This window comes from Oncorhynchus kisutch, unplaced genomic scaffold (assembly GCF_002021735.2).
Source record: "Oncorhynchus kisutch isolate 150728-3 unplaced genomic scaffold, Okis_V2 Okis06b-Okis10b_hom, whole genome shotgun sequence".
Classification (NCBI taxonomy): domain Eukaryota; kingdom Metazoa; phylum Chordata; class Actinopteri; order Salmoniformes; family Salmonidae; genus Oncorhynchus; species Oncorhynchus kisutch.
The window spans coordinates 11,010,268-11,028,904 of NW_022261983.1; the positions used below are offsets into that span (position 1 = coordinate 11,010,268).

At 42.2% G+C, this 18,637-nt stretch overlaps 1 protein-coding gene across 1 annotated transcript; it reads left to right on the forward strand.

The window, feature by feature from the left end:
* Positions 1 to 3,052: 3,052 nt before the first annotated feature.
* On the forward strand, positions 3,053 to 4,639 carry LOC109877205 (stonustoxin subunit beta-like). Its single transcript, XM_031814095.1, has 2 exons — positions 3,053 to 3,101; positions 4,004 to 4,639. The coding sequence occupies exons 1-2, from the start codon at positions 3,080 to 3,082 to the stop codon at positions 4,546 to 4,548; spliced, it is 567 nt and encodes a 188-aa protein (XP_031669955.1). The 5' UTR covers positions 3,053 to 3,079; the 3' UTR covers positions 4,549 to 4,639.
* Positions 4,640 to 18,637: the final 13,998 nt, after the last annotated feature.

The following is an 18,637-nucleotide window of genomic DNA, read 5'->3' on the forward strand; positions in this document are numbered from 1 at the left end:
ACTCTGAGGTCAGTATTCCTGTAGTTGGTCAACAAGAGGGGGAGATCAAGCTGATCCTAACTTGTCAATAATCAACTTACTGGCTTTCTTGATGTCTATAGTATTCTCTCTGGAATGCAATCTAGTTTCTACTCAGGTTATGGATTTGTTATTACAACCTTCCTTAAAGGTCCTCAATGATGTCACCATTGCCCTTGATTAATAGCAATGTTGTGATGCTATTTTTATTGTCTTGGCCAAAGCTTTTGATAAGGTAGACCATTCCATTCTTGAGGGCCGTCTAAGGAGTATTGGTGTCTGAGGGGTCTTTGGCCTGGTTTGCTAACTACATCTCTCAGAGTGCAGTGTATAAAGTCAGAAAGAGGCTTGATCCTAGACCCCACGCTCTTCTCAATTTACATCAACAACATAGCTCAGGCAGTAGGAAGCTCTCTCATCCATGTATATGCTCTATATACAGTCTTATACTCAGCTGGCCCCTCACCGGATTTTGTGTGAAACGCTCTACAACAATGCTTTCTTAGTGTTTAATAAGCTTTCTCTGTCCATAACGTTGTTCTGAACACCTCCTGAACACCTCATGTGGTTTGGTAAGAAGAACGCCCCTCACCCCACAGGTGTAATTACTACCTCTGAGGATTTAGAGCTTGAGGTAGTCACATCATACAAGTACTTGGGAGTATGGCTAGACAGTAAACTGTCCTCTCAGCACATATCAAAGCTGCAGGCTAAAGTTAAATCTAGACCAATAATGTTTTTACCATGTTGTGCTGCTGCCATGTTGTGCTGCTGCCATGGTGTGTTGCTACTATGTTGTTGTCATGTTGTGTTGCTACCATGCTGTGTTGTCATGTGTTGCTGCCTTGCTATATTGTTGTCTTAGGTCTCTCTTTATGTAGTGTTGCAGTGTCTCTCTTGTCATGATGTGTGTTTTGTCCTATATCTATATTTATATTTAATCCCAGCCCCCGTCCCCACAGGAGGCCTTTTGCCTTTTAGTAGGCCGTCAATAGAAATAAGATTTTGTTCTTAATAACTGACTTGTCTTGTTAACCTTTTGCGTGTAGGGGGCAGTATTTGTTTTTTTGGCTAAAAAACATACCCATTTGAAACTGCCTATTTCTCAGCCCCAGTGTTGCGGTGTCTCCCTTTTCCTGATGTATGTTTGTCATATATATATATATATATTGTTTTTAATTTAAAAAACAATAATAATTTAATCCCAGCCCTCGTCCCCGCAGGAGGCCTTTTGGTAGGCCGTCGTTGTAAATAAGAGTTGGTTCTTAACTGATTTTCCGAGTTAAATAAAAGTGAGAACTGTTCACCAGATCCAGATGTGTTTACCAAGCACACATAGTCCACAGCATATATGTTTGTAAAATGCTCCAGCATTTTGGATTTGAGATCAAATGGTTCATCTTAGGCAACAGTATATAATGTCACCTTTTATTTGAGGATATTTCATACATTCGATCTGTGTTACTGTTTAGAAATGAAAACACTTTGTGTCTAGTTTCCCATTTGAAAAATGGAATCATTTGGACCCACAGTGATCACATCAACCTTGTGACTCTACACACTTGTTGAATGCATTTGTGGTTTGCTTTGGTTGTGTTGTGGATTATGTTTTTCAAATGGAAACTAAATGGTGTCATTTTGGAGTCACTTCACTTGTATTGTCAGTAAGAGTAGATGATGTTTCTGAACACTTCTACATTGATGTGGATGCTACCATGATTATGAATGAATTGTGAATGATGATGAATGAGAAAGTTACTGAGGCACAAAGATCATACCCCCTCTGTTATTGGTAATTTATTTATTTTACTAGGTAAGTCAGTTAAGAACAAATTCTTATTTTTAATGACGGCCTAGGAACAGTGGGTTAACTGCCTGTTCACGGGCAGAACGGCAGATTTGTACCTTGTCAGCTCGGGGATTCAAACTTGCAATCTTTCCGTTACTAGTCCAACGCTCTAACCACTAGGCTACCCTGCCACCCCAAATGGTAATGGTGAGAGGTTGGCATGTTTTGTTGTAGCCTCTGTCACTTTCTGATTCATCATTTCTCATGACTGATTCATGATTTTCCTTAATCAGGGAATCATCATGATTCATTTAGTAGTGTTTAGAAACATTTTATCTACTCACTTAAACAGAAGATTAATCCAGTCACCATCCACCATTCAGTTACTATTGGGCAAAACACAACCTCAAACACAACCCCAAACACAACCTCAAACACAACCTCAAACACAACCCCAAACACAACCCCAAACACAACCCCAAACACAACCCCAAACACAACCCCAAACACAACCTCAAACACAACCCCAAACACAACCTCAAACACAACCCCAAACACAACCCCAAACACAACCTCAAACACAACCCCAAACAAAACCCCAAACACAACCTCAAACACAACCCCAAACACAACCTCAAACACAACCCCAAACACAACCCCAAACACAACCTCAAACACAACCCCAAACACAACCCCAAACACAACCTCAAACACAACCCCAAACACAACCCCAAACACAACCCCAAACACAACCCCAAACACAACCAAACTGCAAAATCAACCAACGGGTTTAAATACTAAACGTTTGACTACTTTAATACATGAAGTGAATTGGTCAGAAAACATCACTTCTTCAAATAGGGGGATTAGTAATATGATATGATTTTCATCTTTGCAGGCTGTCAGGCTGTCTAGTCACAGAGGAAGGCTGTGTTTCTCTGGTCTCAGCTCTGAGGTCAAACCCCTCACACCTGAGAGAGCTGGACCTGAGCTACAATCACCCAGGAGACTCAGGAGTCAGACTGCTCTCTACTAGACTGGAGGATCCACACTGCAGACTGGAGAAACTCAAGTGTGTAGAGGATTTATGTCAATGTTCATATCAGACACGTTTGATTTAACAGGCTAGTTAAAACAAACATTCTTACCACCACTTGGACAAAGTGTGTGAGTGAGAGAGTGAGTGAGTGAGAGAGAGTTCACGTGTATCCCTCAATGACTGTATGTTCTTCTGCTTACCGCTACAGTGTGGATCATGGTGGAGAGTACGCAATGAAACCTGGGCTTAGAAAATGTAAGTGTTGACTGCTGTGAAGAACTTGACTAAGAATAAGTCTTAATTCAAGATAAGTGAAAGACCACCATCATGAATTACTTGGACATATTAAATATCAGCTGTAGTTCTACAGAAGCAGAAATCAGGGACACCAAAGTTTACAAAGAGTTGCTTGGACTATCTGTGTGGCGTGTTTGTGTTACATTAGAAATGTGTGAGTGTTCATGCATGCATCCTGGTGTGTGTGTGTGTGTGTGTGTGTGATTAAATGGGCATAAGTGTGTTTTATATTACCATACAGTATAACAGTTGATCAATCAAAAGTCTCAAGTTACCTTAACATCTCCTTTTGATACCTAGAAACATCTACATTAAATGAATTAGTGAAAGGTGAGTTAACATTCTAATGTGGCCTCCCAGGTGGCACAGCTGGTGCTGCAGTACAGAGCCCTTAACCACTGTGCCATCAGAGACTCTGGGTTCGCGCCCAGGCTCTGCCGTAACCGGCCGCGACCGGGAGGTCCGTGGGGCGACGCACAATTGGCCTAGTGTCTTCCGGGTTAGGGAGGGTTTGGCCGGTAGGGATATCCTTGTCTCATCGCACACCAGCGACTCCTGTGGCGGACTGGGCGCAGTGCGCGCTAACCTAGGTTGCCAAGTGCACAGTGTTTCCTCCGACACATTGTTGCGGCTGGCTTCCGGGTTGGATGCGCGCTGTGTTAAGAAGCAGTGCGGTTTGGTTGGGTTGTGTATCGGAGGACGCATGACCTTCAACCTTCGTCCTTCGAGTTGTAGCGATGAGACAAGATAGTAGCTACTAAACAATTTATACCACGAAATTGGAGAGAAAAAGGGGTACCAAAAACATTCTAATGTGAATGATGATGATTTCTAATATTGTGTCTGGTTTCATCCATCAGATGTCTGTGATCTCACACTGGACCCAAACACAGTAAACAGACTCCTCTCTCTGTCTGAGGAGAACAGAAAGGTGACATGTGGGAGAAAGAAGCAGCCGTATCCTGACCACCCAGAGAGATTTGAGGTCTGTAGACAGGTGCTGTGTAGAGAGCGTCTGACTGGGCGCTGTTACTGGGAGGTAGAGTGGAGTGGGGGATGGCCGGTTATAGGAGTGACATATAAAGGAATCAACAGGAGCGGAGGGGGTAAGGACTGTGGACTTGGATGGAATGACAAGTCCTGGAGTCTGTTCTGCTCTGACAACAGTTACACTGCCAGGCACAATTGTAATACCACTCTCATAGACGTCCCCCCCTCCAGCTCCCACAGAGTAGGAGTGTATCTGGACTGGCCAGCCGGCACTTTGTCCTTCTACAGAGTCTCCTCTGACACACTGACCCACCTGAACACATTCTACACCACATTCACTGAGCCCCTCTATCCAGGGTTTTGGGTTTATGATGACTCTTCAGTGTCCCTAATCAAACACAACACAATATTTTAATAAAATATAAAATAAGAATATAAATAACTGTGTCACACACACTGGACACACACACACCCTGGACACTGACACAAAAACACACACACACACACACTGGACACACACTTTACAGACACACATACACATACTGGACACACACACACTGGACACACACTGGACACACACTGGACACACATTAGGACACACACTGGACACACACTGGAAACACACTGGACGGACACATACACTGGACACACACTGGACACACACACATACTGGATGCACACACACACACACTGGACACACACACATTAGAACACACACACTGGACACACACCGGACACACACACACACACTGGACACACACACACACATACTGGACACACACGGAAATACACACACTGGACACACGCAAACACATTGGACACACACTGGACACCCATGCACTTGATACACACACACTGGATACACACACAAACTGGACACACACACACGCAAACACACTGGGACACACACTCACTGGACACACACACTGGACACAAACACACTGGACACGCACACTGGACACACACACACACACACACTGGAAGCACACACACACTGGACACACACACACTTGACACACACACCTTGGACACACACACACATACACTGAATACACACACACACCAGTTTGGGCCAGTTTATTCCTGTAAGTACACTGAACAAAAATATAAAGTCAACATGTAAAGTGTTGGTCCCATGTTTCATGAGCTGAAATAAAAGATCCCAGAAATGTACCATACACACAAAAAGCTGCTATGTTTTACATCCCTGTTAGTGAGCATTTCTCATTTGCCAAGATAATCCATCCACCTGACCACTGTGGCATATCAAGAAGCTGGTGTCATGTGGGCGAGCGGTTTGCTGATGTAAACGTTGTGAACAGAGTGCCCCATGGTAGCAGTGAGGTTATGATATGGGTAATCATAAGCTACGGACAATGAACACAAGTGCATTTTATCAATCGCAATTTATATGCACAGAGATACCATGATGAGAACCCATTATCGTATCATTCCTCCGCCTCCATCACCTCATGTGTCAGCATGATAATGCACAGCCCGATCGATGTCGCAAGGATCTATACACAATTCCTGGAAGCTGAAAAAAGAAAATATATTTTCCATGGCCTGAGAACTCACCAGATATGTCAGCCGTTGAGCATGTTTGGGATGCTCTGGACAGACGTGTACGACAGCGTGTTCCAGGTCCTGACAATATCCAGCAACTTTGCACAGCCATTGAAGAGGAGTGGGACAGCGTTCCACAGGCCACAATCAACAGCCTGATCAACTCAATGTAATGGAGATGTGTCGCAATGCATGAGGCAAATGATGATCACACCAGATACTGACTGGTTTTCTGATCCACAATCCTACTTTTATACTAAGGTATCTGTGACCAATAGATGCATGTCTGTATTCCCAGTCATGTTAAATTCGTAGATTAAGGCCTAATGAATTTATTTTCAATTGAATGTAACTCAGTAAAATCTTTGAAAGTGTTGCCTGTTGCGTTGAGATTTTTAGATCGGTATAATACAAATGAGCAGTTTAAAAGGTTTTATGTTTATGATGTTAGTAACACGAAGGAATTCCATACTTTCACTAAAGATATAAAGGCACTTTTTATTGACAGATGCCTCATGTCAATGTTCTGGATTTTGATGAAAGGAAATTCCATATAGCCTACTGGACAGGACTTTGCTATGGCATCTTCTGTTTGGGTGTCTCAGGTCAGGACTTTGCTATGGCATCTTCTGTTTGGGTGTCTCAGGTCAGGACTTTGCTATGGCATCTTCTGTTTGGGTGTCTCAGGTCAGGACTTTGCTATGGCATCTTCTGTTTGGGTGTCTCAGGTCAGGACTTTGCTATGGCATCTTCTGTTTGGGTGTCTCAGGTCAGGACTTTGCTATGGCATCTTCTGTTTGGGTGTCTCAGGTCAGGACTTTGCTATGGCATCTTCTGTTTGGGTGTCTCAGGTCAGGACTTTGCTATGGCATCTTCTGTTTGGGTGTCTCAGGTCAGGACTTTGCTATGGCATCTTCTGTTTGGGTGTCTCAGGTCAGGACTTTGCTATGGCATCTTCTGTTTGGGTGTCTCAGGTCAGGACTTTGCTATGGCATCTTCTGTTTGGGTGTCTCAGGTCAGGACTTTGCTATGGCATCTTCTGTTTGGGTGTCTCAGGTCAGGACTTTGCTATGGCATCTTCTGTTTGGGTGTCTCAGGTCAGGTCTGAGCCATAATCAGAATGTGTCTCTGTCTCTATTTCCAGCCCTGCCATTTCGACCATGTCCTGATCTAGTGTTTGACCCCTGACCTCCTCACACCATCTCACTGTCCATGTCTGCTTTTAGCTCCCACCTCTACTTCACTGTGTTATAATGGATCTTATGCTTGTTATGTCACCTCTGTAACCAGCTATCAAACATACTGACCTTTCTGACTCTATCCCATGGTCCTACTTCACTGTGTTATAATGGACCTTATGCTTGTTATGTCACCTCTGTAACCAGCTATCAAACATACTGACCTTTCTGACTCTATCCCATGGTCCTACTTCACTGTGTTATAATGGACCTTATGCTTGTTATGTCACCTCTGTAACCAGCTATCAAACATACTGACCTTTCTGACTCTATCCCATGGTCCTACTTCACTGTGTTATAATGGACCTTATGCTTGTTATGTCACCTCTGTAACCAGCTATCAAACATACTGACCTTTCTGACTCTATCCCATGGTCCTACTTCACTGTGTTATAATGGACCTTATGCTTGTTATGTCACCTCTGTAACCAGCTATCAAACATACTGACCTTTCTGACTCTATCCCATGGTCCTACTTCACTGTGTTATAATGGACCTTATGCTTGTTATGTCACCTCTGTAACCAGCTATCAAACATACTGACCTTTCTGACTCTATCCCATGGTCCTACTTCACTGTGTTATAATGGACCTTATGCTTGTTATGTCACCTCTGTAACCAGGTATCAAACATACTGACCTTTCTGACTATCCCATGGTCCTACTTCACTGTGTTATAATGGACCTTATGCTTGTTATGTCACCTCTGTAACCAGGTAACAAACATACTGACCTTTCTGACTCTATCCCATGGTCCTACTTCACTGTGTTATAATGGACCTTATGCTTGTTGTGTCACCTCTGTAACCAGGTATCAAACATAATGACCTTTCTGACTCTATCCCATGGCTCTACTTTCTAGAACTGAACATTTCAATTCCTCTATGAGTTTTGTTTCGTGTCCATTGACTTATTTATGTATGTATTTGTTGTATATTGGGGTTGTGCTGCAGAGCATCATGGGGGTTTGTATGTGTTGAGATGATCACGTTCCAGATAAATGGTTGAATTGATTCCTGTCTCCTGTCTCATCATTATTGAATTGTTATACAGGCGTGGTTATGAAACCCACCAGACATAACAACAGACTGGTGATAAATCTACAGGAACTATTCTGTCTGGAAGAAGTCTGTTTTACAACTGTTGAAACTGTTATTATCTGTGGTAAAGACCTCCCCAATTAAGGTGCCGCCAACCCCCTGTGATGCAGATGGACTTTCCAGGTTACTACTAGCTGTGGTCAAGACAGAGTCAGATGGACTTTCCAGGTTACTACTAGCTGTGGTCAAGACAGAGTCAGGTGGACTTTCCAGGTTACTACTAGCTGTAAACAAGACAGAGTCAGAAGGACTTTCCAGGTTACTACTAGCTGTGGTCAAGACAGAGTCAGGTGGACTTTCCAGGTTACTACTAGCTGTAAACAAGACAGAGTCAGGTGGACTTTCCAGGTTACTACTAGCTGTGGTCAAGACAGAGTCAGATGGACTTTCCAGGTTACCACTAGCTGTGGTCAAGACAGAGTCAGATGGACTTTCCAGGTTACTACTAGCTGTGGTCAAGACAGAGTCAGGTGGACTTTCCAGGTTACTACTAGCTGTAAACAAGACAGAGTCAGGTGGACTTTCCAGGTTACTACTAGCTGTGGTCAAGACAGAGTCAGGTGGACTTTCCAGGTTACTACTAGCTGTGGTCAAGACAGAGTCAGATGGACTTTCCAGGTTACCACTAGCTGTGGTCAAGACAGAGTCAGATGGACTTTTCAGTTTACTACTAGCTGTGGTCAAGACAGAGTCAGATGGACTTTCCAGGTTACCACTACCAGTAAACAAGACAGAGTCAGATGGACTTTCCAGGTTACTACTAGCTGTAAACAAGACAGAGTCAGATGGACTTTCCAGGTTACTACTAGCTGTGGTCAAGACAGAGTCAGATGGACTTTCCAGGTTACTACTAGCTGTGGTCAAGACAGAGTCATGCCAAGTAGACATCTTCTATTTCAGACAACTGGAAAACGCACCAGTCACTTCAACACAAGTGGAGAAACACCAAAAACGACCACGTGTCATCTGAAGTGATGGACATCATGAAAGGCAAAGTCGCAGGAGATACTCTGGAACTGAAATCATACCTTCCAGGAGAACGGAGATATCAATACAGTCTGTTGTCTGCTGTGGGAGAGGAGAGTTATAATTCACTGAAGAAACCAGTGTTGCAACAGTTACACTCAGGTCATTGTGGTTCACATGAAGTAAATTGCACAAAGCTCCTTCTGGTGGCTTGGATTGGATGGAAGTTTTTCCTTTTCAATGATAACTACATGTTTTGGTTCCCCCTCGACTCACATTGTTTGAACGTCCTCCACTTTATTCCAGGCTACACGTCATTACATTTGTTTAGACAAGTTACAGACAGTAGCCTACAAGTAGCAAAATAAAACTCAAATGATTGAACATGAAATGTACTTCAATATGTTTGAAATAGGCTTATAGCCACTGTTTAATGCAGTCATCTCGGTTTTCATTTAATACTTTACATGTCGCTTGTTTGTATCAATTGCAAAGACAACTTTGGCAACTTTGTATTTGTAGTCAGCTTTGTTCTGAAGTTATCGGCGGTCACTGAGAGACGGATAAACCATGTAATATTATGTTTAGCGGAGAACCTCTATGTTTATAAAGAACGCAGGAAGGCAAAAAAGTATCTAACGACCCACTTAGCTGTTCTACGAGTGGTCTGAGGCAGGAGTACACGGAACCCAAATCGGCTGCGCCATCGTGCATAAATGTATTTTGTCCCCCTACACCAAACGCAGGTTAAAATATCAAAACAAACTGTGAACCAATTACATTAATTTGGGGACAGGTCGAAAAGCATTAAACAGTTATGGCAAGTTAGCTTACACTTGCTAGCTAATTTGTCCTATTTAGCTAGCTTGCTGTTGCTAGCTAATTTGTCCTATTTAGCTAGCTTGCTGTTGCTAGCTAATTTGTCCTGGGATATAAAAATTGAGTTGTTATTTTACCTGAAACGCACAAGGTCCTCTACTCCGACAATTAATCCACACATAAAACAGTCAACCGAATCGTTTCTAGTCATCTCTCCTCCTTCCAGGCTTTTTCTTCTCTGGACTTTATATTGCGATTGGCAGCTTTCATAAATTAGGTGCATTACAGCCACCAACCTTGTTCGTTTTTCAGTCACCCATGTGAGTATAACCAATGAGGAGATGGCACGTGGATACCTGCTTCTACAAACCAATGAGGAGATGGGAGAGGCTGGACTTGCAGCATGATCTGCGTCAGAAATAGAACTGACTTCTATTTTAGCCCTTGGCAACGCAGACGCTCGTTGGCGCACACCAGCAGTGTGGGTGCAATTATTGAATAACATAGATTTCTAAATGTATTTTGTGACGCGAGCTTTGTAGTCAGGGTATTAGATTAAGAGTGTTTTCAAGTGCAAAGTCAATAACAATGGTTTTGGGAAACAGCTCTGTTACGAATTACCTGCGGTTGAATTCGTAACAGAATTACGAATTCTGGGGCGGAGTCAGTGAGTCACAAACTAGCAAAATGCTCCTACGAAGGATCTAACAATTAACTTAGCCATAAGATGCTTTTGGGAAACCAGGCTCCTGTCTCATCATTATTGAATTGTTATACAGACGTGGTAATGAAACCCACAAGACATCACAACAGATTGGTGATGAGTAAGTCTGAATCTACAGGAACTATTCTGTCTGGAAGATGTCTGTTTTTACAACTGTTTAAGCTGTTATTTTCTGTGGTTCAGTCCAGGATAATGTTAGCTCAGTGTACTACTAGCAGAGGCATATTGGAGCTAGCTAAGAGAGAGAGTTAACATCGTCATGGACGGCAGAAAAGGACTCGAGATGGATGTCAGAAGGCGAAAACAACGTAATTTACAAAGGAAGGAATATTATTGGACATTTTGATGAAAGTATTGAGCAGTGGAGCTCATATACAGAACAGTTTAAATATTTTGTTCTTGTAAATGACATTGATCAGGACAACATTGTGCCTACATGTTTTAGTGTAACGGGGCCAAAGACATGTAATTTACTAGACAGCCTGCTACTGTCAGACAGATCAGGTAATAAGACGTATGGGGATATTGTGGAGATACTTAAAGGACATTTTTCACAGGAACCACTAGTTAATGCTGAAAGGTTCAGGTTCCACAGGAGACATCAGGAAGAGGGAGAATCAGTACCAATGTTTGCTGTTGCATTAAAGAAACTATCAGAACACTGAGTTGAATGGTGTTCTAAATGACATCATCAGAGACAGACTAGAATGTGGGCAACGGAGTGAAGACACACAAGAGACTGTTGACTGAAAGTCATCTGACCTTGACGAAGGACATTGAAATCAGTGTGTCCATGGAACTAGCTTCTAAAGAGGCTCACCAGTTGAGTTCATCAGGAACTTAGCGGGTTCATCTAACAATCCTAATCATCAGCTGATACATTTTAATCTCATACACAGGGTACACCTTCCACCTAGAAAACATCATTTAATTGTTTTCATAACCTCTCCTCTGTGTGATCTATGTAATCATGGTGCTTTGGGCTCCTTTAATCATGTTTCAGTTTCAGTTTATTTATTCTCACAGAAAAAACTGAAGAAATGCAGAATTTACACAACGAATAATAGAAAAACAGTCATTTAAAATCCAGAACACTTGACAATATGAACGATCACGTTCAAGTACCTGACATGGCAAATCATATCCATAAGCATGGAAAACTGGCACTACACATTATAGCACAACTAAAGAATAATGTGTGTGTAGATTGTGTGTGTTCGAGTGTGAGAGTGCACGTTTAACTATACTTGTGGGGACCAACTGGGGCATTTTGCTGATACCCACAAGGAAAAAGGTCATTTCTAGGGGGTTTAAGGTTAGAATTAGAGTTAGGGGTTAAATGTTAGGGTTAGGTTTTGACATGGTCTGCCTTACAGGGATAATTATTTTGTCCCCAGTTTGTCAAGATGTCCCCATACGGGATGTGTGCAAACAGTTCAATGTCCCCATAAGGTCAGCACAACAGTTCAATGTCCCCATAAGGTCAGGACAACAGTTCAATGGCCCTATAAGGTCAGGACAACAGTTCAATGTCCCCATAAGGTCAGGACAACAGTTCAATGTCCCCATAAGGTCAGGACAACAGTTCAATGTCCCCATAAGGTCAGCACAACAGTTCAATGTCCCCATAAGGTCAGGACAACAGTTCAATGTCCACATAAGGTCAGCACAACAGTTCAATGTCCCCGTAAGGTCAGCACAACAGTTCAATGTCCCCATAAGGTCAGGACAACAGTTCAATGTCCCCGTAAGGTCAGCACAACAGTTCAATGTCCCCATAAGGTCAGGACAACAGTTCAATGTCCCCGTAAGGTCAGCACAACAGTTCAATTTCCCCATAAGGTCAGCACAACAGTTCAATGTCCCCGTAAGGTCAGCACAACAGTTCAATGTCCCCATAAGGTCAGGACAACAGTTCAATGTCCCCATAAGGTCAGGACAACAGTTCAATGTCCCCATAAGGTCAGCACAACAGTTCATGTTTTTGATTTAATCAACCTGGAATACCAAGTGTGTTGAATTTAGGCAATCACTGAATTGATCAATTAGGTCAGTTGGTCAGGTTTGTTGTCTAGTTGGATCAGAATCCTGCTGCAGGCTACCTGCTGTACTCCATGAAACGGGTTTACCCCCGGAGGAATGTACATGTTTCCTGGAGACAGGACCAGCTCTGAAACGGGTTTACCCCCGGAGGAATGTACATGTTTCCTGGAGACAGGACCAGCTCTGAAACGGGTTTACCCCCGGAGGAATGTACATGTTTCCTGGAGACAGGACCAGCTCTGAAACAGGTTTACCCCCAGAGGAATGTACATGTTTCCTGGAGACAGGACCAGCTCTGAAACGGGTTTACCCCCGGAGGAATGTACATGTTTCCTGGAGACAGGACCAGCTCTGAAACGGGTTTACACCCGGAGGAATGTAAATGTTTCCTGGAGACAGGACCAGTTCTTGATAACGTGTTGTTGTGCTGTTTGTATTGTGTTTTTCCTACTGCTGCCTTCTTGACCAGGTCTCCCTAGCCTAAGAAACTGTGTCATAATGTGTGTGTAGATTGTGTGTGATAGAGTGAGTGTGTGTGTGTGTGTGTGTGTGTGTGTGTGTGTGTGTGTGTGTGTGTGTGTGTGTGTGTGTGTGTGTGTGTGTGTGTGTGTGTGTGTGTGTGTGATAGAGTGAGTGTGTGTGTGTGTGTGTGTGTGTGTGTGTGTGTGTGTGTGTGTGTGTGTGTGTGTGTGTGTGTGTGTGTGTGTGTGTATGTGTGTGTGTGTGTGTGTGTGTGTGTGTGTGTGTGTGTGTGTGTGTGTGTGTGTGTGATAGAGTGAGTGTGTGTGTGTGTGTGTGTGTGTGTGTGTGTGTGTGTGTGTGTGTGTGTGTGTGTGTGTGTGTGTGTGTGTGTGTGTGTGTGTGTGTGGTGTGTGTGTGTGTGTGTGTGTGTGTGTGTGTGTGTGTGTGTGTGTGTGTGTGTGTGTATGTGTGTGTGTGTGTGTGTGTGTGTGTGTGTGTGTGTGTGTGTGTGTGTGTGTGTGTGTGTGTGATAGAGTGAGTGTGTGTGTGTGTGTGTGTGTGTGTGTGTGTGTGTGTGTGTGTGATAGAGTGAGTGTGTGTGTGTGTGTGTGTGTGTGTGTTTGTGTGTGTGTGTGTGTGTGTGTGTGTGTGTGTGTGTGTGTGTGTGTGTGTGTGTGTGTGTGTGTGTGTGTGTGTGTGTGTGTGTGTGAGAGAGAGAGTAAATACCCAGATAATGGTAAGAAAGATAAACAAAATATAGAAATAATAGCTAACATAAAGAAAATGACAGCATTGCTGGTAATACAAAATCAAATATTTATTAAGTATGAACATTCTCCGTGATTAAATAACCTTATGGCTAAAAACAGCTTGAGGGTTACTACAATACATCAGTCAAACATGACAACACAACTACAAAACACCATTAATACAGTTGGGGGTTACTACAATACATCAGTCAAACATGACAACACAACTACAAAACACCATTAATACAGTTGAATGTAGTTAGAACTCAAACTGTTTCCATCAAACATAAAAACAACACAATGTTGGATCAACACATTTACATTTCTAGATACTCTACATTGCTTTTGCATTACCCATACAGCTGTTTAAGGTCATGCAAAGGCCGATTGCAGTATCAGTATTTTAGGGGTCATAGGTCAGATCAGTGGTCATGGTTGATATGCATGGACAAAAAAATTAACTTTAATGCAGTTTTTATCAGATTGACTGTTTACGTAAACTGCTCTTTGCCTTTGTACCGCAGTATAAAGACCATTGGTACACCTTCCTGAAAACAATGACACCATACTTTGCTGAAACCTGTTCTGCCAGTTAATGTCCTTAAAGACTAGAATGTTCCACTGTGGTTAGTCAAAAACATGACAAGATAGTAACCCTGACTGATGAATGTGTGAACTAACAAACAGATATGTCACATTCTGTTTCATCCATAACTTGTTTCTTGCTTGTATCAGGGCACGTTTCTAGGAATCATTTTCTCTAGCTAGAAGTCACATCATTTCATGAAAATGTTTTTCTGCAGCGAGTGTAATGCAAGTCAAGGTCTCCATGGATGAAGGTCAACAATATTTATAACCAGCATTGTTAAATGAACTGCTGTAATTCATATCAGACCATACCAGTTCACACCCTAAAACAAGACAATGTTCAACTGTAGTCCATAAAGAGGTATTAGGATTATGTACACAGCTATTCTGCCATACAATTACAAACTGCTGCTGCACATTTAGTCAAAGACGAGTTCAGACTGAAATCAGGCTTAGTAGTATCTGTTATATCTTGTGACAAAGTGTCCTGGTTCTATTAGCTTCTGTTATATCTTGTGACAAAGTGTCCTGGTTCTATTAGCTTCTGTTATATCTTGTGACAAAGTGTCCTGGTTCTATTAGCTTCTGTTATATCTTGTGACAAAGTGTCCTGGTTCTATTACCTTCTGTTATATCTTGTGACAAAGTGTCCTGGTTCTATTAGCTTCTGTTATATCTTGTGACAAAGTGTCCTGGTTCTATTATCTTCTGTTATATCTTGTGACAAAGTGTCCTGGTTCTATTCGCTTCTGTTATATCTTGTGACAAAGTGTCCTGGTTCTATTCGCTTCTGTTATATCTTGTGACAAAGTGTCCTGGTTCTATTCGCTTCTGTTATATCTTGTGACAACGTGTCCTGGTTCTATTAGCTTCTGTTATATCTTGTGACAAAGTGTCCTGGTTCTATTCGCTTCTGTTATATCTTGTGACAAAGTGTCCTGGTTCTATTCGCTTCTGTTATATCTTGTGACAAAGTGTCCTGGTTCTATTAGCTTCTGTTATATCTTGTGACAAAGTGTCCTGGTTCTATTACCTTCTGTTATATCTTGTGACAAAGTGTCCTGGTTCTATTCGCTTCTGTTATATCTTGTGACAAAGTGTCCTGGTTCTATTAGCTTCTGTTATATCTTGTGACAAAGTGTCCTGGTTCTATTACCTTCTGTTATATCTTGTGACAAAGTGTCCTGGTTCTATTAGCTTCTATTATATCTTGTGACAAAGTGTCCTGGTTCTATTACCTTCTGTTATATCTTGTGACAAAGTGTCCTGGTTCTATTCGCTTCTGTTATATCTTGTGACAAAGTGTCCTGGTTCTATTCGCTTCTGTTATATCTTGTGACAAAGTGTCCTGGTTCTATTACCTTCTGTTATATCTTGTGACAAAGTGTCCTGGTTCTATTCGCTTCTGTTATATCTTGTGACAAAGTGTCCTGGTTCTATTCGCTTCTGTTATATCTTGTGACAACGTGTCCTGGTTCTATTAGCTTCTGTTATATCTTGTGACAAAGTGTCCTGGTTCTATTAGCTTCTGTTATATCTTGTGACAAAGTGTCCTGGTTCTATTACCTTCTGTTATATCTTGTGACAAAGTGTCCTGGTTCTATTAGCTTCTGTTATATCTTGTGACAAAGTGTCCTGGTTCTATTAGCTTCTGTTATATCTTGTGACAAAGTGTCCTGGTTCTATTACCTTCTGTTATATCTTGTGACAAAGTGTCCTGGTTCTATTCGCTTCTGTTATATCTTGTGACAAAGTGTCCTGGTTCTATTCGCTTCTGTTATATCTTGTGACAAAGTGTCCTGGTTCTATTCGCTTCTGTTATATCTTGTGACAACGTGTCCTGGTTCTATTAGCTTCTGTTATATCTTGTGACAAAGTGTCCTGGTTCTATTAGCTTCTGTTATATCTTGTGACAAAGTGTCCTGGTTCTATTACCTTCTGTTATATCTTGTGACAAAGTGTCCTGGTTCTATTAGCTTCTGTTATATCTTGTGACAAAGTGTCCTGGTTCTATTAGCTTCTGTTATATCTTGTGACAAAGTGTCCTGGTTCTATTACCTTCTGTTATATCTTGTGACAAAGTGTCCTGGTTCTATTCGCTTCTGTTATATCTTGTGACAAAGTGTCCTGGTTCTAGTACCTTCTGTTATATCTTGTGACTAAGTGTCCTGGTTCTAGTACCTTCTGTTATATCTTGTGACAAAGTGTCCTGGTTCTAGTACCTTCTGTTATATCTTGTGACTAAGTGTCCTGGTTCTAGTACCTTCTGTTATATCTTGTGACTAAGTGTCCTGGTTCTATTACCTTCTGTTATATCTTGTGACAAAGTGTCCTGGTTCTATTACCTTCTGTTATATCTTGTGACAAAGTGTCCTGGTTCTATTACCTTCTGTTATATCTTGTGACAAAGTGTCCTGGTTCTATTCGCTTCTGTTATATCTTGTGACAAAGTGTCCTGGTTCTATTCGCTTCTGTTATATCTTGTGACAAAGTGTCCTGGTTCTATTAGCTTCTGTTATATCTTGTGACAAAGTGTCCTGGTTCTATTAGCTTCTGTTATATCTTGTGACAAAGTGTCCTGGTTCTATTACCTTCTGTTATATCTTGTGACAAAGTGTCCTGGTTCTATTAGCTTCTGTTATATCTTGTGACAAAGTGTCCTGGTTCTATTATCTTCTGTTATATCTTGTGACAAAGTGTCCTGGTTCTATTAGCTTCTATTATATCTTGTGACAAAGTGTCCTGGTTCTATTACCTTCTGTTATATCTTGTGACAAAGTGTCCTGGTTCTATTAGCTTCTGTTATATCTTGTGACATGTCCTGGTTCTATTATCTTCTGTTATATCTTGTGACAAAGTGTCCTGGTTCTATTAGCTTCTATTATATCTTGTGACAAAGTGTCCTGGTTCTATTACCTTCTGTTATATCTTGTGACAAAGTGTCCTGGTTCTATTAGCTTCTGTTATATCTTGTGACAAAGTGTCCTGGTTCTATTACCTTCTGTTATATCTTGTGACAAAGTGTCCTGGTTCTATTCGCTTCTGTTATATCTTGTGACAAAGTGTCCTGGTTCTATTCACTTCTGTTATATCTTGTGACAAAGTGTCCTGGTTCTATTACCTTCTGTTATATCTTGTGACAAAGTGTCCTGGTTCTATTACCTTCTGTTATATCTTGTGACAAAGTGTCCTGTCCAGTTTGTCCAGTGTGTGTTATTGTGTGTCCAGTGTGCGAGTGTGTGTGTCCATTGACACAGAGTTACCATGGTTATTATTTCCAGGAATAAACTGGTCCAAACTTGTGTGTGTGTTAATCCATGTATTTAAATGTCATATTGTGATCAAACATAAAACACATGATTAGAGTGAAACATCATGTTTTTTTGGGCCCCATGAACACCTGACACAGGGACACTGAGGAGTCAACATCATTAACCTTAAACCCTGGATAGAGGGGCTCAGTGAATGTGGTGTAGAATGTGTGCAGGTGGGTCAGTGTGTCAGAGGAGACTCTGTAGAAGGACAGAGTACCAGCTGGCCAGTCCAGATACACTCCTACTCTGTGGGAGCTGGAGGGGGGGACGTCTAAGGTAATGTGAGCATTATTGTGCCTGGCATTGTATCTTTTGTCAGAAAAGAACAGACTCCAGGACTTGTCATTGGATCCAATAACACAGTCATTACCCCTTCCTCTCCTGCTGATTCCTTTATATGTCACTCCAATGTCAGCCAATCCCCCACTCCCCTCTACCTCCCAGTAACAGCGCCCAGTCAGACCCTCTCTACACAGCACTTGCTGCCAGACCTCAAATCTCTCCTGGTGATCAGGATACGGTTGTGTCTCCCTGCTACGTGTCACCTTTCTGTTATCCTTAGTCAGAGAGAGGAGTCTGTGTGCTGTGTTTGGGTCCAGTGTGGGATCACAGGCATCTGGTGGATGAAACCAGACACAATGTTAGAAATCATCATCATTCACATTAGAATGTTAACTCCCTGGCGACCTGAATGCTCTCGTTGGCTGGCCCTCACTACATATCCGTCGCCAAACCCACTGGCATTTATAAGTCTTTGCTAGGTAAAGCCTGGCCTTATCTCAGCTCACTGGTCACCAAAGTAACACCCACCCGTAGCACGCGCTCCAGCAGGTATATTTCTCTGGTCATCCCCAAAGCCAACACTTCCTCTGGCCGCCTTTCCTTCCAGTTCTCTGCTGCCAATGACTGGAACGAATTGCTAAAATCTTTGACGCT